The sequence below is a fragment of the Phocoena sinus genome, chromosome 20 (assembly GCF_008692025.1).
Source record: "Phocoena sinus isolate mPhoSin1 chromosome 20, mPhoSin1.pri, whole genome shotgun sequence".
Classification (NCBI taxonomy): Eukaryota; Metazoa; Chordata; class Mammalia; order Artiodactyla; family Phocoenidae; genus Phocoena; species Phocoena sinus.
Window position 1 is genome coordinate 41,672,489 of NC_045782.1, and position 24,602 is coordinate 41,697,090.

The 24,602-nt window shown below is 55.8% G+C and overlaps 1 protein-coding gene across 9 annotated transcripts in view; it reads right to left on the bottom strand.

Moving 5' to 3' along the window:
- Positions 1-5,438: 5,438 nt before the first annotated feature.
- Positions 5,439-24,602, bottom strand: part of ARHGAP27 (Rho GTPase activating protein 27) — a 32,694-nt gene continuing 13,530 nt past the window's right edge. For 7 of the 9 annotated variants that reach the window (XM_032617856.1, XM_032617855.1, XM_032617854.1 and 4 more), the window contains 15 exons: positions 14,537-14,944; positions 14,124-14,306; positions 13,825-13,905; positions 13,667-13,750; positions 13,217-13,284; positions 12,821-12,911; positions 12,185-12,289; positions 9,498-9,596; positions 8,432-8,537; positions 8,171-8,293; positions 7,999-8,097; positions 7,730-7,807; positions 7,509-7,643; positions 7,246-7,351; positions 5,439-7,139 (listed from right to left, as the gene is read on the bottom strand). In XM_032617856.1, the coding sequence (XP_032473747.1) occupies positions 6,962-7,139; positions 7,246-7,351; positions 7,509-7,643; positions 7,730-7,807; positions 7,999-8,097; positions 8,171-8,293; positions 8,432-8,537; positions 9,498-9,596; positions 12,185-12,289; positions 12,821-12,911; positions 13,217-13,284; positions 13,667-13,750; positions 13,825-13,905; positions 14,124-14,306; positions 14,537-14,944 (1,944 nt within the window). In that variant the 3' untranslated portion in view covers positions 5,439-6,961. Of the gene's footprint in view, positions 7,140-7,245; positions 7,352-7,508; positions 7,644-7,729; positions 7,808-7,998; positions 8,098-8,170; positions 8,322-8,431; positions 8,538-9,497; positions 9,597-12,184; positions 12,290-12,820; positions 12,912-13,216; positions 13,285-13,666; positions 13,751-13,824; positions 13,906-14,123; positions 14,307-14,536; positions 14,945-19,352; positions 19,545-24,602 lie in introns of those variants that run through there. The other 2 variants (XM_032617857.1, XR_004347689.1) reach the window with 2 other exon arrangements.

Genomic DNA, 24,602 nt, shown 5'->3' on the forward strand with positions numbered 1-24,602 from the left:
TCTTGGGAGCGTTCTCGGAAGAGTGGACGGAGAACTGAGGGCATCTGTCAGAGATGGAGAAGGGTGGATGGGGCAGGAAGTGCCAAGGTCCAGGCCGGTGGCCTGAGCTCCGAGCCACCTCCTGATGGGGAGCCCTGGGCTGACGAAGGGCCAGAGCTCTCTCCCTCCGCACCTTCTCCTAGTCCAGGCCTCACCTTGCCTCCTCCCCCACTACGGGTCATCAGCCTCATCCCCCAGCCTTGGAACTCAGGGCTGCACTGAAACTTTGGGGCTGAGGGCTGGAGGGGGTCAAGACTCTAGGTTCTCTTGGCGCACGCCCACAGCGGCCCAAAGCGCCAGCAAATCCTCCCTGGTGTTCGGGGTTGGGAATCGCCCTTTGGGCAAAAGACCTCTGGCGCCCCCTACTGCCAGCTCAGCTTCAACGACCCCAATCCCTCCTCTCTGCTGCCGACCCTGACCCATGTGGCCGGAACACATCATCGAGGGCCAGTTTCAGTGGCAGGAAGTGATGAGGAGCCCCGTCAGGACACAGGTCTGGCTTGTGATGTTTACCTGGACTCCAGCAGCTTCCTAATTGGTCTCCCTCCCTCCCTCCTCCACCCACAGCTGGGAGAATCTCTTTAAAACATATCTGTGGAATACTACTCCGTGATAACAAGTAATGAACTCTCCGTACTCGCAATGACTTAAATGGCTCTTAAGTACATTATGCTGAGTGCAAAAAGCCAACCTCAAAAGGTTACATACTTTATGATTCCGTTCTCGAATGACATTCTCGAAATGACACAATGATAGAGATGGAGAACTGACAAGATTGCCAGGCCTTAAGGAAAGGGAGGGAGGGCGTGGCTATAAAAGGGCAGCAGAAGGGATTTCTTTTAAGGTGATGGAACAGTTCTGTATCTTGATTGTGGTGGTGGTTATATGAATCTATACGTGTAATAAAATGTCATAGGATTAAACACAAAGACATACAAAAAAATAAGTGCATGCCCAAAATGGTGAAATTGAGTGAGGTCTGTAGTCTAGTTGTGTCTAATGTCAATCACTTTTCTGGTTTTCGTAACACTACAGTTATGTAAGTTGTCACCACTGGGGGAAGCTAGGTGATGGGTACACGGGACCTCTTGGTACTATTCATGTGACTTCCTGTGAGTCAATAATTCTTTCAAAATAAAAAGCTTACGAAAAGGAAAAAAAGCGTACCTGGCCATATCACCTAGCTTTTGCTTTTGTTTTTTAAAATACATTTATTTATTTATTTTTGCGTTGGGTCTTTGTTGCTGCGCGCGGGCTTTCTCAAGTTGTGGTGAGCAGAGGCTACTCTTCGTTGTGGTGCACGGGCTTCTCATTGCGGTGGCTTCTCTTGTTGCGGAGCACGGGCTGTAGGCACGCGGGCTTCAGTAGTTGTGGTGCATGGGGCTTAGTTGCTCCGCGGCATGTGGGATCTTCCCGGACCAGGGCTCGAACCCGTGTCCCCTGCATTGGCAGGTGGATTCTTAACCACTGCGCCACCAGGGAAGCCTCCACCTACCTGTTTATCTTGTGGCACCTGGTGGGCCACATAGGATGAAGTTCATGGAAGGAAAAGTGCCAACTCCTTTAGTATACCAAGCCCTCCTCTGAGGCTGGCAACAGAAAAAGAATATTCCCTCTTGGAGGGCACAGGGAGCTCGACCTCACAGCCCCGATTCTACCTGGGAGGACTCGCTTGTTAATTCCAATGCATCCCCTCCTGTACTGGCCTGAGGGGGCGCTCTTCCACCTCTGATGCTCTGGTCGCCAAGTGGACAAAGTACCCTTCCCTTAACACTGCTGGGCCTCAGTTTTGTTTGTTTGTTTGTTTTATTGTATTTCTCTTTAAAAAATTTTTTAACAATCATGTAAAGTTTTAAATCAGGAAATAAACTTTTTTAACTTAAAAAAATTTTTAAGACACATCAAGCTTTCTAGCTAGATATAGTCATGTATGAAAATCGTATCTTAGCACTTTTCTATATCACTTTTATAAACGGGATCATTTCAATGGCTGTGATCCTCTATATGAGTTAGAAGGCTAATTAAGCATTGAAAGGCAAGTTTTTCACCACTAAATATTTAGTCTTATTTCAGTAAGACATTTCATTTAGACATAAAGTTTCACAAAACTACGGCTTGGGAGTGGTATAGCTATCCATTGACACAGGCTACTTACATGTGTAACACAATAATAAACCTTTATGAAAATGTTTCTGCAGGTATGCTGGTGTCCTCCTGGGTATCATCACAAATACATCTGTGGGGATCAGTCTCGGAAAAAAGGCTGCTCTGGAGCTCCGGGAAACAAAAGCTGAAATAAATTATGTTTTCAGACAGTGCAAAGTAAGCTTTTAAGCTTCCACGATGTTGGGTGAGGCATTATAATGAGCTGGTTGGTCCCCATTTTTTAAAGTGCCGCAAAGGATAACCAGAATGAATTTTCAAGATTTCTTATTCACTTTCCCCTTAAAATGAAACTGGTGAATGGTGGTCAGTGCTTGGCTATTGTTAAGTTTACCCCCCAAAATGTTGATGAATGGATGAATAAATAATTTTTACTCTTAAAAAAAAAGAAAAGAAAAGAAGAGGGAGAGATGAGCTCTCTCTCTCCCACCGTGCCGTGTGAGGTCACAGCAAGAAGGCAGCCATCTGCAAGCCAGGATGAGAGCCCTCACAACCCCACTCTGCTGCCACACTGATCTCAGACTTCCAGTTTCCAGAACTGTGAGAAATAATACCTGTTGTTGAAGCTACCCAGTCTATGTTATTTTGTTATAGAAGCCCATGCTGACTAAGACAGTATTTCCCATGAAAACTCGCACCTGAATGTTCACAACAGCATTATTCATAACAGCCCCAAATTGGAAACAATCCAAACATCCATCAATTAGTGAATGGATAAAAAATGTGGCATATCCATACAATGGGATGCTATTTGGCCGTAAGAGTGAATGATGTACCTCCATGGACTACATGGATGAACCTGGAAGACATGTAGCCCTTAGCCTAGCGGGGAAGTGAAGGCTATGAAAGCACAATTACGTTACAGCGAGGCAAGTACGATGAGGGAGAGAGGCACATGTGAGAGATCTGAGGAGGGGTGTGGGGGCAGGTGTGAGCTGAGGCTGAGAGGAGAAAGAGGAATTAGCCAGGAGAAAGGGAGGAAGACAGGGGACTGTGGGCCCAAAGGCATGCAGGCAAGGAACATTCCGGAGTGTGCTGGGAGCTATAGGCACGGGCACAGCTGGTGTGCAGAGAGGTGGGAGGCATGGCTGGGGAGGGCCTCAGAGGCCACACACCAGAGTGCCATGGTCAGATGGCTGCTAAGTGGACGATGGAACTGGAAGTGGAGGAGTCCATCCAGATGAGAGGCTGAGCAGGGGTGGGAGAGGCAGATCCTGGAAATCTTTAGGGGGTAGAAGACAGGGACTTGGAAGCTGACTGGATACGGAAGGGAAGGAGCCTTGGGTGCATGGATGTGCTCTGCCCTGAAATAGTGGGAGGGGCTGGCTTCAGTTTTGTTTTAGGCAGGTTGCACTTGGGGTGCCTGGCAGCCACCCGTGCAGGTGGACATTTGCACTTGGAACTCGGAAGCGAGTGGTTCAGGCTGGTGACAGAGATCTGAGTGATGCACGTGCAGGCTTGATGACAGTCCCCAGAGTGGAACGGATGAGTGCCATCAGGGAGGTGGAGAGGAGAGAGCAGTGGGCCGGGGCATCACCATTTACAGGCTGGGCAGAGACCCATGTTGCTGTGTGAGCAAAGGACAGCTTGTCTGGGAGGATGACAGGCAGTTCACGGGTCCACTCACATGAAGGCTGGGCGCGTCCACGGACTTAGCAAACAGGTGGACACCAGAAGCCTTTTCTAGGGCAGCGTCAGGGCAGATGCCTGGCTGTTGGAGGACATGGGGTATCTGCTGGGAGGGGGACAGAGGCTGCCCCCTATGGCAGCCCTTATCAACTGTGTCACTTATTTTTGTCTATCCCCCAACCAGATGGCACTTCAAGAGGGCAGATACTCTTTCTATATATGTGAGTATACATATACTCTTTCTATGTATCTTTGTGTCTCCAGACAAAATCCAATTCACCCCAAACGCACTCACTATGCACCTGCAGTGCTCGCCAGGCACTGTGCTCGCAGGTGAGGGTTTATGGCTGAGCTCAGCCTTCTGGTGGGGCTCATGTAGGTGCTCAGACTGTGTGCATGAAGCTCTGGGCAGGCTCTGCTGCCAACCTGCCGTGTGGCCTCAGGTGAGTCACAGCTCGTCTCTCCAGTTTACTCTCTGGCAGTAGGTGATTTCTGAAGCTCTCCCTGGGGATAGTATGCGATGATTCTGGGACTTCCGTGCCTGCAGCTGCCCACATTACTTGCTGCCCACCAAGCTCTTGGCAGGTTCAAAAAGCTTGGGGTGGGGTGGGGAGCTGACACTTCCCAAGACCTTCCTGCCCAAGGATCCTTCTGCCGCTGTCCTGCCACAGGTCCCCATTCATCGTGGTCCACAAGGCCCTGTGCACTCTGCCCCGTCAGCCGCTCTAGCATCACCTCCCACCCAGGCCTGCTGGCTTTGTGGGCTCCAGTCACGATGGTCTTCGCTCAGATTTTGTTCTCCCCACAAGACTTCTTGCCTCAGAGCCTTTGCACATGCTGTTCCCTCTGACTAGACACCTTGCCCTTAATTCCTCGCCTTGTTGACTCCTCCTCATTCTTTAGTGCTTGGCTCAAACGTGGCTTCAGCAGAGACATCTTGGCCCCCTGGGGGACAGTCACACCCCAGTGACACACCTTCAGAGCACCCTGTGCTTTTCTCAGCTCCCGTACCAACATGGTTAACCAAGTAGTTGGGTGTTTAATATCCGTCCAGTTCCGCCCTTAGACCTGTGAGAGGGGTCTCTGCCCTGCCATGGGTCCCACCCTAGCTCTGGACCTTCTCTGTCTGTGCCTCTCCCCCCAGGATGAGGAATCTTTGGTGCCCCCTTGGAGCCCAGGCCCATCCCTTTAGACCATGCTCCTGACACGTGGGACCCCAGGCCCATTCCCTCAGAGGGTGGACCATGTGGGGTGACCAAGGGGCAGCAGATTGCACTGCTGTGTCCACCTGTGTGCACCTCCCCTTGGGCCAGGATGCCCTGAGGGTGGGAAGATATGGTGTGTGTGGCTGAGAGCAGAGCCAGCTCTTCTTATGCCAGCCATCTGGGCATGGGATTCGGAAGAGTCAAAGAAGTTTATGTTAGAACCTGGCCTTCGGGGATTCCCTGGCGGTCCAGTGGTTAGGACTCCTTGCTTTCACTGCCTAGGGCGCAGGTTCGATCCCTGGTTGGGGCACTAAGCTCCAACAAGCCGCATGGCAAGGCAAAACAAAAAAACAAAAAGAAAACCCTGGCCTCCCAGGTCATTATGAAAGATATTTGTCAAAGTAGGAGAATAGAACACATTTTATTGAACACTTGTTAGCTTGATTTATAGCTTTACGATATGTTGACGTATGGTGTGAGGCCTCCACTTCTACTCTTGCCCCAGCCCCTCTGGCATTAGGGGTGGGCTTCGGTCAGCCCTGCCCGCCGAACCATAAGCTCCACCAGGGAGGCAATGTGCGGTACCCCTGCCCCAGAGCACAGTGCCTGGCACAGAGGAGCAGATAATAAATATTGGCTGTGAGAAACAAATGAGATGATATGGTGCAAATGTCAATAAATATTAGCTATTATTGTTTGAACACATGAACGGGTAGGTGGGCTAGGGGGCTGAGACCCGTATACTGAGGTGGTTTGTGTACAAGAAGGGAAGGGGGGCTGATGACCGCAGCGTTCACGCTTCCTTTTCTGAGGATGTGCCCTCCTTCCCCCTACCCATCAGGTCTCTCTCCCAGCTCTTCATGGCAAGGTGGGCACCAGGGAGGCCTACCTGACAGCCGAGGCACTGAGAGGGGCTAGGAGCTCCTGCCAGTGCTACTTCCCCTCCCCGCAGAGAAGAACAGCTGCGGCAGATTCCCTCTTTGCCTCAGGGACCTCCCCAGGCCCAGACAGAACCCACTCAGCTTCGTTTCCCTGCTTTACCATAAGGCCATGCTGGGGTTGAGGGGTAGCTGAAAGGATTGATTTCAGCCTCACAGGAGGCTGTGCTCTGGTGTGAGAGGAGTCAGATCACCCACCAGACCCTGAACAAGGCACTTTGCCTTTGTACGCCTCAGTTTCCTCATCTGTAAGACGGGATTACTAGTAGAAATGGTGCATGTCAAGTGGCAGGTGCAGGGTACACACTTAGTGACCAGGAAGAACCCTTGCACAGAGCACAGGTGGATCAGGGAGGGCAGAGGCCCAGAACCCCAACAGGAAAGTCAATGAAGAGGGTCTACAGCCAGCCAGTGATTGGGCCTGGCAGGAGCTTCAGCCCAGAGGCCTGGGGAAAGGCAGCTTCAGCTGCCCGCCGGAGGCCCGGCTCAGTCCTGTTTCCGCAGCAGGGAGGTTGTCGATTGCTGCTTCATGATGGGCACAGTGCCATGCACGGGGCCGGGGACCCACAGGGTCTCCCTGGAGGCCTCCACCAGGTGCAGGCCTGACGAAGCCAGGAAGCCCTTCGGCCAAATTCATCCTCGCAACAGCGGCCGTCCCAGAAATCTCTCCCCCCACCCCTCGTTCTCGCACACGCACGGTAGGTGGCGCTGTGATAAAGAACAGAGCCCAATTAACCCCGAAACAGGCCAAATCAGAGAAAAAAAAAAATCACATTTTGCGAACTTCCCACCAGGGGTCACCATACCCTCAGAACCGAGAGGTGCAGAACTCGCACGGGCCTGCGGACTGGCGGGAGGCGGAGGGTCTCAGAGATAGAGTCCAGCCGCGTGGCTTCCAGCCGCCCCGCTTCTATGCAGGACCACTGTCGCCGCCCCCACTCCCAGGTCCGCAGCGCCAGCAGCGGGGGTAGGGGTGCGGGCCCGCGGTCAGTGCGGCGGGAAGACGTCTGCGCACTGCTGCAGGATGAGCTCCACCACCTGGTTCTGGAACACCATGGTCATGGGCATGCTGGTTTCCTCTGTCTCGGGCCGCAGCAGCGTGGGCCCGAACACTATGGCCACGCTCTGCACGGACATGCGGTTCTGTTCTCCGTGCTCGATCACCCTGCGGTGGGGGTGGGGTGGAATCAGGGCCCAGAGCTGGGGGGAGGCGTGCGGGGGAGGGTCCTATCAGGCCCGCCTCCCCATTCCCCTGCGGCTCCCCGGCTCACCTGCACAGGTGCTGGAAGAGCAGCCGCATTGTGTCGTGGTTGGGGGCGGGCAGCGAGCGCACCAGGCTCTGAACACAGCGGCTGCGCTGGGCCTGGTCCTGCAGCTCTGGGCAGGGGAAGGGTCAGAGGCAGAGAGAGGAGAGGGAGGGAAACAGAGGGGGCTGACTTCCAGTATTTTGCGGGGGCGGTCCCAGCCAGACGGGTGCCTGAGGCAGCCCAGCCCCACTCCTACCCCATCCGCCCCACCTCCCCCAGGCGCTCACTGATGGCTGCGATGAACTGGGGGAAGTGCGAGAAGGGGAAGAGGGGCTCGGGCAGCTCTCGAAAGAAGAGCTTCAGGGCGCCGGTGATTACGTGGACGTCCTCCCAGCGTCCGTCGTCCAGGTCCAGACGTTCATCTGCGGAAAGGGGGGAGGGGAGGAAGAGGAGGTCAGCATCCCTTTGCGCCCTCGGGCCTGGGGCAGGGACAGGGGACGGGCCTCACCGTGGTCCACTTTATAGCGCAGCTTCTGGATGGTGGCCAGGTTTCCACTGATGCGGTATAGACCGTCGATGTCCAGCCCTGGAGCGGAGGGAGGTGCTGACCGCGGGTTCGGTGGGATGGCGCTAAAGCCCCTGCTATGATCCCTGCTCAGGAACTCCCGTTTTTTCCCCCTCGACCCTGTGCTCCCCCGGGGGTTCCGTCTGGGGTCCTGGAAGGAGGCCTTCAGGCTCCCGGAATGCCAGGCCCAGCCGGCCGGCGCACGTACGTACCCCGGGCCTCGACGGCGCGGATGCACTGCTGCACGAAGCGCGGCACCTGGCTCCTCTCGCGCTCACACAGCACGGCCAGCGCGCAGCCGAACACCTGGTCTGGGGGAAAGGCTCGTCAGCGTCGCCTCGCCCCTGCGCCACCGGCGCCCAGCTCTCCGGGTCCCTCCTGTACCTCTGATGTAGCCCTTCTCCCGCAGCGACTGCAGCGTGGGCCGCTTCAGCAGGAACTTGCGGAGCTTGTTCCGGACCTTGCTCAGGTCGCTCTCCAGACCTCCGTGCCCCGGGGTGGGCACGGCTGCCCAACGGGAATGGGAATGCCAGGGCTGGGTCAGTCAGTGGCGCCGGGGTTGGCCCGGCAGCCCTAGCCCGGTCGTCACCACCCCGCCCAAAGGATGCCCACCACCCCCTCCACCAGCCTCACCCCCAAGCACACCTGCACCAGGCCGTGCCTCATCGTCCCGCCAGCTTCCTAGGCGCTCACTCGACCCAAAGTCCACGCTGCTGCTCTCACTTTCCTCCTCGGTGGGTAGGTCTGCGGACTAGAATCACACAGCCTCAGAGAGGCAGAGCCTTGGGCCAGCTGCATGTCCTTCTGGGATGGGGTGAGGGACCCGAAGTGCCCTCCCAGCAGGCCTGGACTGGAGACCCCCAGGCAGGGAGTTTGCTGTTTCCTTATCCAGGTCAACCCCCTTCACCTCCACCAGAGAACCCCAAACGCTCCCCTCCCTTGGCTGCATGGAGCCCTCCAGGTGTTGGAGACGGTCATCCTGTTCTCCCTCACCTTTTCTTATCCTGACTACCCCTACCGACCCCCCAGTTCCTGGTCCACTTTCCCCATAATTTTCCTTAGCTCCTCTGTACACACTCCAGTAGGTCAGTATTCCTCAATACGAGGCTCGCTTGCAGTCTGAGCTGGGGCCGGAGCGCTGCCAACAACCTCACCGGCATCACCTCCCTGGACCTGGACCCCTACCTCTATGAATACAGCCAAGCAGGGCACCCAGTGTTGCCTAGTCCCTTAATAGGGACTTAAGGATCAAAAAGCCTCAGGTTGTTTCCACGTGAAGAGCTGTTGGAGCGGGCCTACCCCATCTCTACTTATGCCATCGATATATTGAACTTAAAAAACAACGCTAGACTCATCAATTCAATCCTTTTAAATTCTGTCTTCTGGTTTCAGCCTGTCTTTCCAGCCTGAGGCTGTTTAGCAGAGTATTTACTCTTCTCTTGCCTCAGTGTGGAATGGGACGCTCCTCTAGGATATGCCCACCTGGAGAGTCCTCCTGTGCGGCCAACCCCAGAGGCTGGATTCACTTCCTTAAGAAAGGCTAATTTCTTCAGCAGCCCATCTGCATCTGCAGAGAGGGCTACTTACCCACTGGTTTCATGGAGCTCCCAGTGCCCGAGCGGAGGGCCCCACCCACAGTGGGCACAGCTGCCCTGCGTAATGGCTGCCCATCCCCTCCGCACCAGCCTTGGCGGCCCCCAGCTCTGCCTACCAGCTCCTGGATGCCCTGGGCGATGGCCTTGTGCCAGGTGCTGATGATGGCTTCCGAGTCATGCTGGATCAGGTACTCTGAGCCATCTCGGCTCCGCAGCTGGTGGGACACAAATCACTCAGTCACCTCTGGTTCGCTGGGTCTGTCCCAGGGGGCATATATACCGAGGTAGAGGTGATCTGTTCCTGTCCCCGGGAACTCAGAGCCTAACAGAGCAAGGGCCTCACCCCACGCCAAGGTATTTCACCTCATTAAATTGATAGGTAACAGCATCTCCGTGTTACGGACGGGCAAACTGGGGCACAGTGAGTGTAAGCAGCTTCCTCGTGGACACACAGCTAGTGAATGATGGAGCAAGGATCTGAGTGCAGAAGATCTGCACATCTGTCAACGGTCTGGTGTGCTTTTCCCTGCCCCATCCTGTCTCTCCATGAGCCACAGAACGCGGCAGGCCTACCCAGAGCACAGGCCAGCAAAAAAGTCAATGAAAGAAACTCCCGGTGGGAGACCCCAAAGCCACTATTTTCTACTATTGAGGAGCAAGCAGATAGTAACAGCCTGGGCTATTTTTCAGCTGACTGCTGTTTCCCTAACAAAGTCTACAAAGAACAAGGTGAGGCAACTTGGATGGATCTCTCCTCAACCTCTGGCTCTGAGAACCAAACGTTCAAGGTGGATGGGAATGGTTGGTTGCCACAGCTTTGGGTCAAATGAGAGTCAGAGTCAGCAAAAACTGTCTCAGACAACAGGGTACAGACTTCCAGAATCAGAGAGGGCTGTGTTTTGGCTGTCTACCTATCTAACTCAGACTTGAATGCTACTTAAAATGCTTCCCAAGACAAAACCAAACAAACCTGCAAGTTCTACCCCATCCCCCTCCCCGCAAAGACTAGAGAACCTTCAGTGGGCACACCTCGTGTGTGCCCACAGATAGCACAACCTCGTGCTAACCTAAACTGACAGGGGCCCTGTCTGTTATCCCAGAGAATGGCCTAACAATGCCTCTGAAACAATAGCCATTATTGCTGGCAGCTGTCTCAAGACACATTCAGTTCATATCTGAGTTTCATATGGAGGCACATCTGTCTAGTTACATTATCAATACACTGCTCAAGACACTCATTCTGTTTACTGCACAGGCAAGCCGAGCTCAAAGCAGCCATTCTCAGGCTGAAGTTTTCTGTGACCCTGGGGTGACTAGAAAGACCGGCCATCCTCAACGATATAGAATTTGGGGCGGTCTCTTGAGAAATATCCAAAGTCACCTACAGGTCACCCCTGAGTGGAGGAAGGATGGCTGCCAGCCAGTGGGAAGCAGGGGCCTCCAGGATTTCCATTCAAGACTGTCAGCCTTCCCGTCCACTGGAGGAGCTCTCAAAAGCACCATCTGCCTTCCAGTCCTTGCCAGAAGAGACAACTCAGAAGTGTCTCCTCTGAAACTTTCATCCAAAGCCTGGTCAGAGAGGTGACATTCAGAGAGCCCTGTTTGAAGGATGTCCCTCCAGATCAGGAAGGAGCATACCTAGCAAATATGATGTCCCTCCTCAATCTGATGTCCACGGCAGACATTGCTAGTCGATTACAGCGCTAAGCCTGGAGAAGGCTCCAGACCTACTGATCAGAGTGGCTCATGAGACAAAACAGGTGTCCAGCTCTGCTCTGTGGATACTCTGGTTCTAGAACTGAATGAAGCTGGGTGAATTATCATTAAACGACACACTCAAGCTCCTTGCAGAATTGCTTTTTCTGAGCTGAGATGGAAGGTCCTGCTTTTGGGGCTTTCATCAGATGTTAGCTGAAGCAGCCCAAGCGTCCCTTTACTAAACTAGAACGGAGCTGCACACTAGAAACTGATTTCCCTCAAAATCTAGGAAGGTTTCCCCCCGCCCCAATAATAAGAGCCATGTAACTGACTGCCGTTCTCTTTTCACTCTGGCGACCAGGGAGCCTGGAGGTGATTTTTTTCAGCAATGACAACTTTAGTACCTGTACATCGTTCTAATCCCTCTCCACACTGCCCTCTTCCTCTAACTTGTTTTGTGCGTCCTGGCTTTCAGTGGCTTTTACCAGCTCACCATATGCATTTTTATTGTGAGCTGCCTCAAAACATTTGGGGACTGAGGTGAGGTTAAGAGTAGTTTAAAAACAAGACAACACATGGACAGTGAAGGGAAACACAACAGTGAAGACGGTGAAGACAACACATGGACAGTGGCCTGGGAGGGTCTTGCCTGGGCCCCACCTGGCCTCTCTCTTCCTGCTGTAGAGCCTGAGAAACGTGTCCACTACCCTGGTTTACTCACTGCCAGTTGGAAGCTGGGCTCTGACCAGCTAGAGCAGGTGTCCCAGCCTACCAGAGTAAGTAGCTGGGGACCCAGAGACTCCTGTCTGTCTCAGGCCAAAGCAGCTGGGATGAGGACTGCACTTCTAGGCATGACAGTTTCATTCCCCAAGGACCCCCTACTTAGGACCAAGGACTCCAGTGAACTCCACTCCTGGAGAGGGAGCTGCAGAATCTGTGATGCCAGGAAACACTGTGGACGGATCCCCAAGGTGGAGGCAGTTTTGGTTTTGAGCCCCGAGAATTCCAGCCCTAACTCCCCAGGTCCACCTTCTTGGGGCTTGCTTAGTGAGGGTCCCAAGCCATCGGTAAGCCCCTTCTCCTTCTCCCCCACCCCACCACTCACCTCCAGCACATTCTTCTTGCTGGATTTGTCTTTGGGGGCCCAGGCGAGAGAGGCCCCCTTCAGCTCCACCGTGTACTCGGGGGTGGAGAGCTTGGAAGGCTGCCTCTGTGGGAAAGGGAAGAAGGGTTGGAGGGAGCATGGTTACAGCGCACCCTCAGCTCAGCTTGGGCCCGTCACAGTGTCCTGGCTCCAATATACCAGGCTCCCTTGGCTTCAGGGACAAAATGGGGTCACAGCTCTGGGGGCAGGGGGCCCAAGGTTTCCTGGACCGCAGAGATCCTGGTACTTCTTAACCATGGAGCCTGCAGGCTGGCTGGTTGTTTGCTACCTGCCCACCTAGGAGAGGAAAGGAGAAAGGAGTGCAGCCCCATCTCTGTGAGTGGGTGTGTCCAGTCCCCAGCCTCCCTGCCCACCAGGCTGCAGCTGTCCATCCTCAAGGACTGGTCCCCAGGCCCAAGGTGGCTGGAAGTGCTTGTCCTGGGGTGATCTGCTCTCATCACCCCCTGCCAAGGCCCAGCTCTCTCGACACTCAATATTCCACGGTCTCAGACCTAGCCTTTGGCAAGGCTGATGAGATGAAGACCCACAGGAGTCAGGAGCAGATGGGGTGGTCCCTGCTAGGCGCCTGGGCCTTACCAGGCCACCTGCAGTCGAGGTCTTCGAGTCCTTGAAGAATGTCAGGATGCCGCCCTCCAGCACTGTCCACGAGGCACTCCAGTTCTTCTTCCTAGGTGGGGTGGTGGTGGCAGGGCTTGGGTTCGGTCCTGGGCTGAGGCCCCCCTCCCACCCCCAGGAGCAGGGCGCAGAGTTTAAGAACACAGCTTGGGGCACCCAACCGTAAGGGGTGGACTCCCAGCGCTAACACCTGGTAGCCAAGGGACCTGGGGCAAGTCACTTCCTCAGTGCCTCAGGGTCCTCACAGGACCTCATAAAGTCGCTCTGAGGGTTAACAAGAGCCTGGCATACAGGAAGTGCTCAGTGAACGGCATCGTTAAGGCCCACCGTGGAGTCTGGGGGCAGACAGGTTCTCACCGGAGCCGCTTTCCTTTGTCCACCGTCTTGGTTCGATGGAGCACGCCTGCCTTGTCCAGGGTCTTGATCTTAGAGAAAGAAGGGGAAGGAGGAGGCAGTTAAGGGGGAGCCACGGGGGTGGGGCGGGGGGCCAGAGGCTTGCCTCCCTCTCAGCCAGCCACTCGCCACAAGCTGGGCCTGAGTCTCCACTGAATCCTCTTTGCCGGCACCTGGCCGCTGCTTGGTGGGGTGCCTGCTCCCACAGCAGGAGCAGCAACAGGAGAGACTTCCTTCCAGCTCCGAGCCTCGCCCAGCTCTGAGCCTGGGATGACCCAGAACCCAGGTTCATTCAGCCCAGGCTAGTGCTCGGGGCTATGGTGGAGACGTGCCTCCAGACCCAATCCCAGCCTCCAGAAACACCCCAGTTTTTCTGCGGGGGTCCTGCCTGGTCCTACATGCCCCCTCCCTCACCTTCTCCTCAGGTGGGCTGGCCTGGGCCGGGGTCTCACTGTCCTGGCTGGATTTGCGGATGCTTCGAGGGGCAGGGACAGGGACCTGGGGAGAAAGACACTGTGGTATATAACCGACCCCCTTCTCTCCCCGGCACTCTCCCTTCCCCACTTGGTTACCTGGGGCAGCTCCCACTGAACGGAGGCGTCATCTGGATTGTAGAAGTAAGGCTTCCCGTGTTGGTCCTCCAACCTCATCCACTGTGGGGAGAGGGATGGTCAGGGACCTAGCTCTCCGCATGATGGGGGAGCAAAAGGTTCCCTCCAACCAGAGCCCAACAGAGCCCCAAAGAGTTTACACGAGCAGGTGTGGGTGATTCGGTCTTGGGCTGACTTGGAGCCCGCGCGGGAACTTCAGTTTAGAGTGTTAAGGGGAGCGACCCCGCGGCTGTCTGGGACCATCTGCCCACTGCCCCTACCTGTTCTTGGGTGTAGCTGTTAGTGTACAGCGTCTGCCCATCCTGGCTCACGTGGCAAGACCAGCCTGGGGGTGTGACCAACGGAGAGGCGGGGCCGGGCTCACCGAAGGAGCCCACGGGGGAATAGTCTTCCTCTGGGTAACTGGTCAGCAACTCGGGGTAGTCCGTCTCAGGGGTGGGGGGCTGCAGGGAGCATAAGAGTCAGAGGCTCTCAGAGCCAGCAGTGACCTCAGGGGCCCGGCCCTTTCGCTCCAGGCCACGCCCCCTCACCCTAGTTCCCCCCCGAGCTGTGGGAGACAGAGGCGGGGTCAAAGTCTCTCAGAGATAGCCCCGCCCACCCATGACCACGACTCCTCTCTCTCTGAGGCCCTCAGAGCCAGCCCCGCCCACCCTGGCCAGGCCCCGCCCCTCACCCTCTGGTCCCTGGGGCTGCCGGGGCTCAGGCCAGGCTGCATCTCCTGCTCGTCCTCCTTCTGGTCCTCGGACTCGTCCTCCCAGGCCGTCTGGCCCGTCAGCGGGTTGTAGAAGAACACCCTGCGGCTCTCCTCATCCCAGTACTGGCCCCACTCGGTCTCGAGGCTCTCGTGGCTGCCCACCGAAGCCGGAGACGTGGCCGGGCTGGCGGCGCCCTCGGCAGCCTCGAAGGGCGACTCCCAGGTGGTCACGCCCGTGTCCGGGTTGTAGTAGTAGGGGCGCCCGGTGCTCGCGTCCGTGTGCGTCTCCCACACCGAGCCGGTGCAGTGGGCTGCGGTGGCGCCAGGCGACGTGGCCCGAGGCTGCCTCTCTACGTTCGCGTACACGGGCTCTGGGAGGTCATCCACCTGCGGCGGGAGGAAGGAGACGTGACCTTCAGGGCAGCCCCGCGGTCACATCGTCCCCACTCGGGCACTCGCCACTTGGACGACTTTCAGCAAGTCACAGCACCTCTCTGCCTCGGTTCCCCCAGCTGCAAAATGTCTGCCCTCCCCACTCCGGAAATTGTAGTGAAGAGAGAATGAGGAAATGTTCTTGAAAGTGCCTTGTAAAGTATGAAGCGCCCCAGATGCATGGGACAATTAGATTAATTATTTATTAACAGTAGTAAAATATCGATAACGAAGTTCTCCAGCTGCACACTCACAGGTGTGAATCAAAGGTTGCACAGGAACAGAGAAACGGCCTGGGCCCAGTTCTTTCTCGCCCCAGGCCCCAGGACACTTGGGGGCGGGGCCTTGCTCCATTCTACAGCCCCCACAAAGAACCCCCAGCCCTCCTTCCTGCTCTGCCAAGAAAGCTCTGAACTGGAACCAGTACTGCCTCCGGTTCCAGATTTGGAGCTGGTACTTCCCCAATACAGGGTTTGCAGGCCTCAGAATCAATCGCAGACAAGAGAAAGAGAAAGAACCAGATGGGAAGGAGGAAGGAGGGCAAAGAAAAGGTGAGCCCCATGTCCCCCTCCAAAGTAAAGTGAGGTGGGCTGGAGGGTCCAGTTACACAGAATATAAGCCTGGTCATGCTTAACACCCTCACGGCTCCCTGCTACCTGCTGGGCAAACTCTAAGCCCTTACCAGGGCCCCAGAGGCCTTCCGTCACCTGCCTGTCTTCCCCCCTATTTCCTGCCACTCCTGGCCCTTGCCTTGAACTTTAAGCTCCAGTAGCACCGGCTTGCTGGAGGCCCCCAGCCTCTCTGCTGTGTCTGCTACAGGCCTCTGCTCCCTCACAACCTGCCCCTCCTGGCTGACTCCTATTCCTTCTTTAGGACTCAGCTCAGGTGTCAGGTTCCAGATCTCTCTGGAGATTTCTCCTGTGTGCCCACCACCCCCAGCCTAGCACCCACCAGAAAGATAGTGACACTATCAAACCCCAGGCAGCAGAAGAGCACGAGGAGATTACTACTGTTTTCTAAGAATGCATAATGGTAAGGGAAAAGCAGATTTCAAAAACGTAAACTCAGCACAATTCCAATTTTGTGTTTTTAGAAACTCTCCAAAATGCTAACGGAGGTCATCTCTGGGTAGGGTAATTATAGGACTTGGATTTGGTCTTGTTTAGTTTTTTTGTTTTCTGCAGCAACAAAATTTTGTGCAATAAATCCTTTTTTAAAAATCATAGAGGGACTTCCCTGGTGGCGCAGTTGTTAAGAATCCGCCTGCCAATGCCGGGGACACGGGTTCGAGCCCTGGTCCGGGAAGATCCCACATGCCGTGGAGCAACTAAGCCCATGCGCCACAACTACTGAGCCTGTGCTCTAGAGCCTGCGAGCCCCAACTACTGAGCCCACGTGACACAACTACTGAAGCCCGCGTGCTCTGGGGCCTGCATGCCGCAACTGCTGAAGCTTGTGTGCCTAGAGCCTGTGCTCCGCCGCGAGAGAAGCCACCGCAATGAGAAGCCCGCGCGCGCAACGAAGACCCAACGCAGCCACAAATAAATAAATTAAATTTTTAAAAATCATAGAGGTTCCTCTGTTGCTGTAACACCTTCACTAAGCTATAAACCAGGGGTCCCCAATCCCCTGGCCACGGACCGGTAGTGGTCCCCAGCCTGTTAGGAACTGGGCTGCACAGCCCAAGGTGAGCGGCGGGCGAGCAAGTGAAGCCTCATCTGCTGTGCCCCACCACTCCCCATGGCTGGCATTACAGCCCGAACCACCCCCCTCCCCCGCCCCGGTCTTCCATGAAACCGGTCCCTGGTGCCAAAAAGTTTGGGGACTGCTGCTATAAACTACTCGAGAGGGGAAGCACCTCCCGCTCAAGGCAGCCTCTCACTGGGCCTTGGGCAGGCGCCTACAAAAACATTCACTTGGCCAGCAAAGATCTGCCTGCTCTGTGCCAGGCACTGTTCTAGGCACCGGGAATGCAGCCGTGGACAAATGGACACAAATCTGCCCTGGCGGAGCTGACACTCTAGTGCATATGTGTGTAAATGGTGGTAGGGTGAGGAGGGCACCAAGCAGGGTGATAGGGAAATGCACCGCACCTCAGTGATGACTGCTGCTAACAAGAAAACAAAAATAGAAGGGGGTGTTGCTATTTGAGACAGTGTGATGGGCCCCAGGCATGGAGGGGGCAGGAAGACCTGCGTACACCAGTCCACTCCTCTCCCTCGCTCCACAAGCTCCTGTGTGGCCGAAATGGGACCTTCCGCACCACTTCTCCCTCTGTCCACAACAGCCCTCCTGTGGCATCCTGTATTCCAACCACACTGGCCTGCTGACCCTCCCCCAAACACAAAAGGCATCTTCTTACCCCCATGCCTTTGCTCCAGATGTTCCTGCAGCCTGGAAACCCACCACCCTCCCTCCCCATGCCCTGCTGCTCCAAATCCTGCTCCTCCACTGGTGCTCAGCTCGCAAGCCTCACCTGGGGGAGGCTTTCTCCCTCGGATGAGAAGTCTAACCCGTTGGCACTCTGCTTGTCGCTCTGTTGGGGCCCGATGGCATTCTGCCTTGGTGGTCCGTTCATTGTCCACCCAACTGCCTAACTTCTCTGCCCCCAAAAGGCAAGAGTTTCTTGAGATCAAGACCCAGGATGATGTAACTGACCATAGTCGACCCCCAGGAGATGGTCCAATGCCCTGAGCCACACAGCTGATCCATCAAAAACACTTACTGAGACCTCCCTGGTGGTCCAGTGGTTAAGACTCCGCGCTCCCAATGCAGGGGGCCCAGGTTCGATCCCTGGTCAGGGAACTAGATCCCACATGCCACAACTAAGAGCCCACATGACGCAACTAAGGATTCCGAATGCCGCTACTGAAAGGTCCCACGTGCCGCAGCAAAGATGTCACGTGCCGCAAATGAGACCTGGCACAGCCAAGTAAATAGATAAATATTTTTTTAAAAAATGCTTTATAACAAACAAACAAACAAAAACAATTACTGCATGAGTACGCAAGTCAATTCCATGCCAAACTTCAGTAACAAACAAAAACCAAACACATCTGATATTACAGGAGAGACTGGGGTTAGCTTTGAGCAAGAATTTCCTGAAAATGAGAGTTCAGGCACAGGAACCAGGGAAATCCTTGGGAGAACAGGATATGGGCAGCGGGTGGAGGAGAGTGGATGACCGGACACACCTCCTACCCACCCCAGCTGGACCCCAGCCGGCCTTGCTCATCCCAGGGACAGGGGCTGGAAGGGTGCCAAGGAAGGAGACAGGCTCTTGGGAGTGGGGAATTCCACGTGGCCAGGCTGCTGGCCCTGGCTCTGAATCCACGGGGAGCCCCAGGCTGGTCCGGCTGATCGGGACCTTGTACAAGGAACACGCCCAGCCGGTATAGAGGAGATTTGGGAGGTAGAAGTTGAGGCCCCCCACGTGACTGTCACCAGGAAGAGAAGACACAGAATTACACTGGGGAGCTCCAGACTGCAAATCAGAGGCCAAATGGGGGCAGGGCAATGCCCCTTGGAGGGAAGCACAGTCTAAGGATTGGAGCTGCCCCAGAGACACAGGCAGCTTTGGAAGGTTGTGAGGGGCCTTCGTCTGAGGTGGGCAAGCAGAGTCGAACCCCTGCTAGGGATGCTGCAGCGCTGTGGAAAGAGCTGGACTGAAGTAGCCCCGAGGCCCTTTCAGACTCTAGAACTCTCTGTAGAGCCCCCGCAGTGCTGAGATAGAGGTACTTTCCTCTCCTGGCAGAGCCTCAGACAGGCTCAGACTGGCTCCTGGAAGCCAGGTGGTGAAGTCAGGCCCTCCAGGCCCTCAGGCCTTCAAGGAGGAGCTCTCCCCGGTTAGAGCAGGGCTGCCGCCCCTCCCCCAACTCCTGGAGGCCGAGACTAGATGCAGACACAGCCCGTCAACAGGGGTCTGACTAGGGCACCAGGGGCTCTTGGGCCCCAGATCCCAGTCATGTTAGAGACACAGGGGACACTGAGTGGGAAAGAGAAAGTGGTCTCCCACCTCAGTCCGGAGAACAGAGACAAGAGGGGCCCGGCTGCCCCCGTGCCCCTCTCAAATCCAGTCCCCTCCCCTTGTCCACAGGCAGGTGACAGGCCTTGCCTCTCCCCTCCCCGCCCCCCAGCCCCGAAGCAGGTCACCACCTCTCAGCATCCCTATGCCACCCCTCTCAGACAGGCGGGGCCTCAGAGAAGGAAAGGGGAAAGAAGGGAGGAGTCCCACCTCGGTGAGGCTCCCTCAGCTCCTAGTGGGGCCAGAGGATGGAGGCCCATTGGCAGCCCCTGACCCCATAGACCCCTCTGCCATCCCCATCAGAGGCTGAGCTCTCCCCCCAATGCCAGGGTCCCCTACCTGTCCCCGCAGGCCCCGACTCTGCCTCCTGGTCAGTTTGGCAATGATGTCCACCATCCTGTGCCCCTGAGCTGCTGGGATGGAGCCCTGGGAAGGCTTTGGGGGTGGAGCTAAGGGGCACAAGCCCAGGGCTGGTACAGGGCAACAGGGAAACAAGAAGTTGTCTTGCGATGGCGGGAGGCTGAGCCTCCAGCCCATTTCCTGTCAGGGCTGCGGAAATGCTGCCTGAGAAGGAGGCCGCCTGAGACAGGGTGGGGTGGAGTCAGGTAGGGGTACCTCGGGGCAGGGGTATTTTATGTCCAGGGAAACCACTGACCACCCCGCTCAGTGCTCTGATTCCCAGGGAGTTCTGAAACCCAGGCCCAGACACAGACGCAGAGCAGGCTGCACGGAGGACGGCACTGGGCCCGTGGCGGGGGGGAGGGGTGGGCTGCACATATGGGGGCCGGCAGAGGGGGCGGCTGGGTGCTGGGGCCTGGGCTGGTGTAGACAGGACAACGAGTGGCCGTCAACTCCTCCAAGGCCCTGGGAGGATGTGATGGAGAAGAGGAAGCTTGTGTGTGTGTGGGGATGTCTCAAAGAGGAAGGGGCCTGGGCAGACGTGGTATCGGAGGGAGCTGGTGTCTGGATCCCTCCAGCCACACGGAGGACAGGCGGGATTCTGGCCACACCACCATCTACCCGCCTGACCGCCTGGGTCCGCCTCCTCCAGCCTTGGTCACCAAGACGCACGCGTGCACCCTCACCTGCGTGCCCACACACACGAGCAGGTACACCCAGGCCCCTCCCCCCCTACATGGACCCAGAGACCAGCCCCCCACCCCACCCTACCCTAAGAGCTTTCTTCTGGCCTCTCCTCTCTTCACCCCCTCACCAGGTGGGTGCTCACAGAGGACACAGCAGGTCCTGGATAAGAAGCTGCGGCCTCTCCTCCGAGACTTTGGGGTCCATCTTGTCTTTATTAATCCCCTCAGAGGTGCTTCCTCCTCAGCCCCAAGTGCCCACCACCCGGCAGCCCACGGGCTCGCCCGCAGTGGTTGAACAGGACGCTCTGACCCTCACCCTCCCACCTGCATCCCAGGGCCCTCATCTTCCATTTCAGCAATCCCTCACCCCACAGCCCTGGCTCTCCTTCCTTCCCGGCCCACATCCCCCAGGCTCTCCTCCCCTGCACCCACTGTGGGCTCAGGACAGGGACACCCAAGTCGAGCCAGGCGTGGTGTAGATCTGGGGTGTGGAACAGTTGGGGAGACCCCATTCAGAGCAAGTCTGAGGCCTATGCCCTACTCTGCCCTCACTACCATCCCCTGGGCCCCAACTCAGAAGCCAGCAGCCCAGGGGCAAGACTAATCCCCGAGAGGCCTGGAGTCCTCACTTGTCACACATATGGCACATCACCTTGCCCCTACCCTGAGGGCCAGGGAACACACACACACACACACACACACACACACACACACACAGCCACCAAGAGAGAAGAAGCCAAGCCCCAGAGAAGGAAAGAAGCTCTGCAAATCCCAGAGCAGCTGAGCCACCAGGGAGGAGCTGGGATGGGGAGGGAAGACAGGAGGACAGGCGCGGGAACCTAGGCCCTCAGCACTGCCCTGCAGGAGGAATTGGGGAGCAGGGTCTCCCTGTGGCAGGGACCAGGAGTGACAGTGGGGGGATGGCTGGGACCACAGAAAAGGCAGCCAGCACCCCGGCCACAGCTCCTCCCCTCTAAGAGGCCTGGCTCCCACGCCTGGGGTCTCCCTCTGGGCTCCGGCTCCACACTTCAGGGACCGAGCAAAACCCATGCAGCTCTGGCCTGTCCTGGTCACCGAGGCTGGCTCCTCAGGCCTCCTGCCTGGGCTTCCCCTCCCCCGGGGAGAGGAGGTGTTGACCACAGCGGCTCCCCAGCAGAGTCCTCCTCTCTCACCACACCCTTGCGCCTGGAGAGGCACGTGCGGGGTGGTGGGGGAAGGGGACACAACAAGCCAGCTGCATATCGCCCATCTCTCCAAAACTCTCACAGAAGTATCGGGCCAGGAGCAGGTGCAACCAGAAAATCCTATCAGCTGTCTGGGACCAGAGGCAAAAGAAATGCCCACAGACCAGCGACTGAGCCTAGGGGCTGGCTAAGGGGGGCCGGGGCAGGGCGGACAGGAACTCCTCGGCTGCCTCTGAGCCTGCTCTGTGCCACCCGGGCTGGGGTGGAGGGGGAAATGAGTCGTGATCTTTGTCCCCAGGGCCTTAGCCGTGTACAGAACCGCCCCTGTTCTGGCGTCTGTCCCTCCTCTGAGCACACCTTCTCCAGCACAGAGTCCAGGCCTCACTCTGTATCCACCCCTACCACCGGTGCAGTGGGGAGCCATGCCTGACCCCGCCCCCTGAGAGGCACTTAGTGTGAGATTCCAAACACAAGGACCTGGGGTGAGGTTCTTCTCCTGGGTTTGGGGCAGAAGCTCCATTCAATTAAAGGGAAAAAAGAATGGAGCCAGAGTCCAGAGACCTGGCTTCTTGTGTAGACTCTGTCTCAGTGTCTCTCTGGGCAACCCCTGGAATCTCTGGACCTCAGTTTCTTTATCCATAGAATGGGCTGTCATTCTCTCCCCTGCTCAAAGGGTTGGCTGGTACAAAAGAGCCAAGCAGGAACCTGAGTTCCCACACCCACATGGGGACATGGGGAAGAAAGCAGGGTTGCACTTCTGCTTTTCTGGTTTTGGGTTTCAGTTGGGTGCCCTTGGTTCTGGACTCTGTTCCCAGACTCTTGGTGCCCATCTCCCGGGTGCTTGGTGTCTCATCTCTGCTTCTCACCCTACTGTGCTAGGAAAGCTCAACCATCTTTATTAGCTTAACAACTTGCAACTGTATCTCCAGGTTACTTGGCGGGGTGAGGCCTGGGGTGGAGCCCCTTCGCCACTTACCACCCCCTGTGCTCTGAGGAAGGCTGGCAGACACCCAGGAGGTCTCCTGCTGCTGGGCCAGGAGGAATCAGAAATGGTGTGTCGAGGACCCCGCTGGGCAGCAAACGCTGTGATTATGAGCCAGCCTCAGGAGGTGGGAAAATGTGACCGGGTGGTCATCTTCTGCCACCCCCTCAAGCCAATCTGTCCCTGCGCTCACCTTTCCTTCTCCCTCCCCTGATGGGGGTGCAGGGTCCTCCTGTCCAAGCTGACCTCCCCAACGGGCCCGGGAACCCGACTGACTCTCATTTGCTCAGAAGCTGCCTCACCTCTAATCTCCAGCCCCTTCTCCAGCCTTTGTCCCTTTGGCATTTCAACAAACTCAAGGTCTCTCCATCTTGGAAAGAAAAAAAGTGTGTCCCTGGACCCAGCCCTCCCCTCCTCCTTTTCAGAGCCAACTTCCTGAAGGAGTGCGTTCACCCACCATCTCGCCCAGATACCCAGCCCCCTGCTCGGGTCTCCCACAACCTCCTCAATGACTAATTTGGTCCTGGTCTGTCCTGACTCCTCTCTGGTCCTTAGTCCTTAAAATTCTCCCCCTCCTGGACTGCCTCAGGCCGTGGCCTCTTGGTCTGTCTCCTTCCTCTGTCCACCTCCTGGGTGCTTGGTGTCTCATCTCTGCTTCTCACTCTACTGTCCTGGGAAAGCTCGACCAGTTTTACTAGGTTAACAACTTGCAACTGTATCTCCAGGTTGAGAAATCCAACTGCACCCCTCCCCCCGCCCCAGGATGGCCTTGGTACACTGAAAAGATGCACAAACCGAGTTCATCTTCATTCTCCTCCCCATCTCAGCATCACCTCTGTTGCTCAAGCAGAAACCTAGAATCATCCTTGATTCCTTGTATCACCTGCCTCGGAGCCCTGGCGATCCAGCCTGTGGAAACCTTTCAGAATTACCAGTCCCCAGGTAACACCAGGGTTAGAGGAGCATGGGAACATCACCACAAGGAAGCCAACATTCAGATCTAAAACAGACATTCTACAGGACAACTGGTCTGGTATCTTTAACAAGTCCGCGTCAGGGCAGAAGGAAAGGAAGGGGGTTCAAGGGAGATTTAAGAGACAACCAAATGCAGTGAATGCATAGGATTGGATCCTGGTTTGAACTGGCTGTGAGAGACTTGTCTTAGGATAAGGGGGGAAATTTGACTATGGCTTGGATCTTAGAGGATATTAAAGCATTAATGTTAATTTTGTTAGATATAATAATGGTATCATGGTGATAGAGAAAAAGATCATTTTTGATCATTTTTAAGAGGTGCATGCTGAAGCTTTCAAGGGTGAAATATAATGAACTCTGGCATTTGTAACTTTTATAATTTTATTCTTGGCAAAAAAGATAGAACATGGAAAACAGTAACTGTTGAATCTAGCTGATAAGTATAATTATATTCACTTCAGTATTCTTTTTTCTTTTTTGCATGTTTGAAAAATTTCAAAATAGAAAGAAAAAAACCCTCAAACTTTTTTTTTTTTCCTATTCTTCATCCTCAGTGTTACTACTTCAGAAGGTATTCATTATTTCTTATCTGCAAACAGACCGGCCCTTCCAGCTCTCCCCTATTCCCAATCTGTCATAGACAAAGGAATTTCTCTCCCTTTAAGATACAGTTCTGGGGCCAGGGATTCTGAAATATAGCAGCTTAAACATGCTCTGCTTCTCTTCTTCTCCCAGCTGCTACCCTCTACTGCCCAAACCAAGTGGGAGCTGGTGCAGGTGAGTGGGCAGGACCTGGCTGGCACAGGTGAGAGGTCCTGAGACAGAGGCTGGGACCCGGGAGACCCTGGTGTAGACTGCCCCTGCCACGAGACTTCACCTAGGGTGAAGGCAGGGGGAGCCTTGTCCAGACCCCTTGCCCCCAGGAGCTGATGGGGAGCCAAGCAGGTGGGCTAAACACCCTCTGTCCTTAAGGCTGGGCCTGCCGAGGACGCAGGGAGAATTCACACTGGCAGAGACCACCGCTGCTCTAGGGACCCCCCACCAAGCTCGCCCCCAGCCCTGATGAGCAAAGACTCATAATAAACTCCACTCCTCTGATGGCCCAGGGGCTGGAGAGAGGTGGAACAAACAGAGCCACCAAACTGGCCACTGCTATCAGACCCCAGTACGACTGGGACGCAGGACACGCTAAAGACGCCATCACAAATCATGGCAGGAAGAAGAACTTGTCAGTAAAGGGGGATGGGACAACTGGATGACCATCTGGAAAGAAAAGGTAATTAAAGGTGAGTCGACATCTCACTCTGTCCACTCAGGCATACCCCGAAAGGATCAAAGATTCAGATGTTAAAAGTGAAGCCAC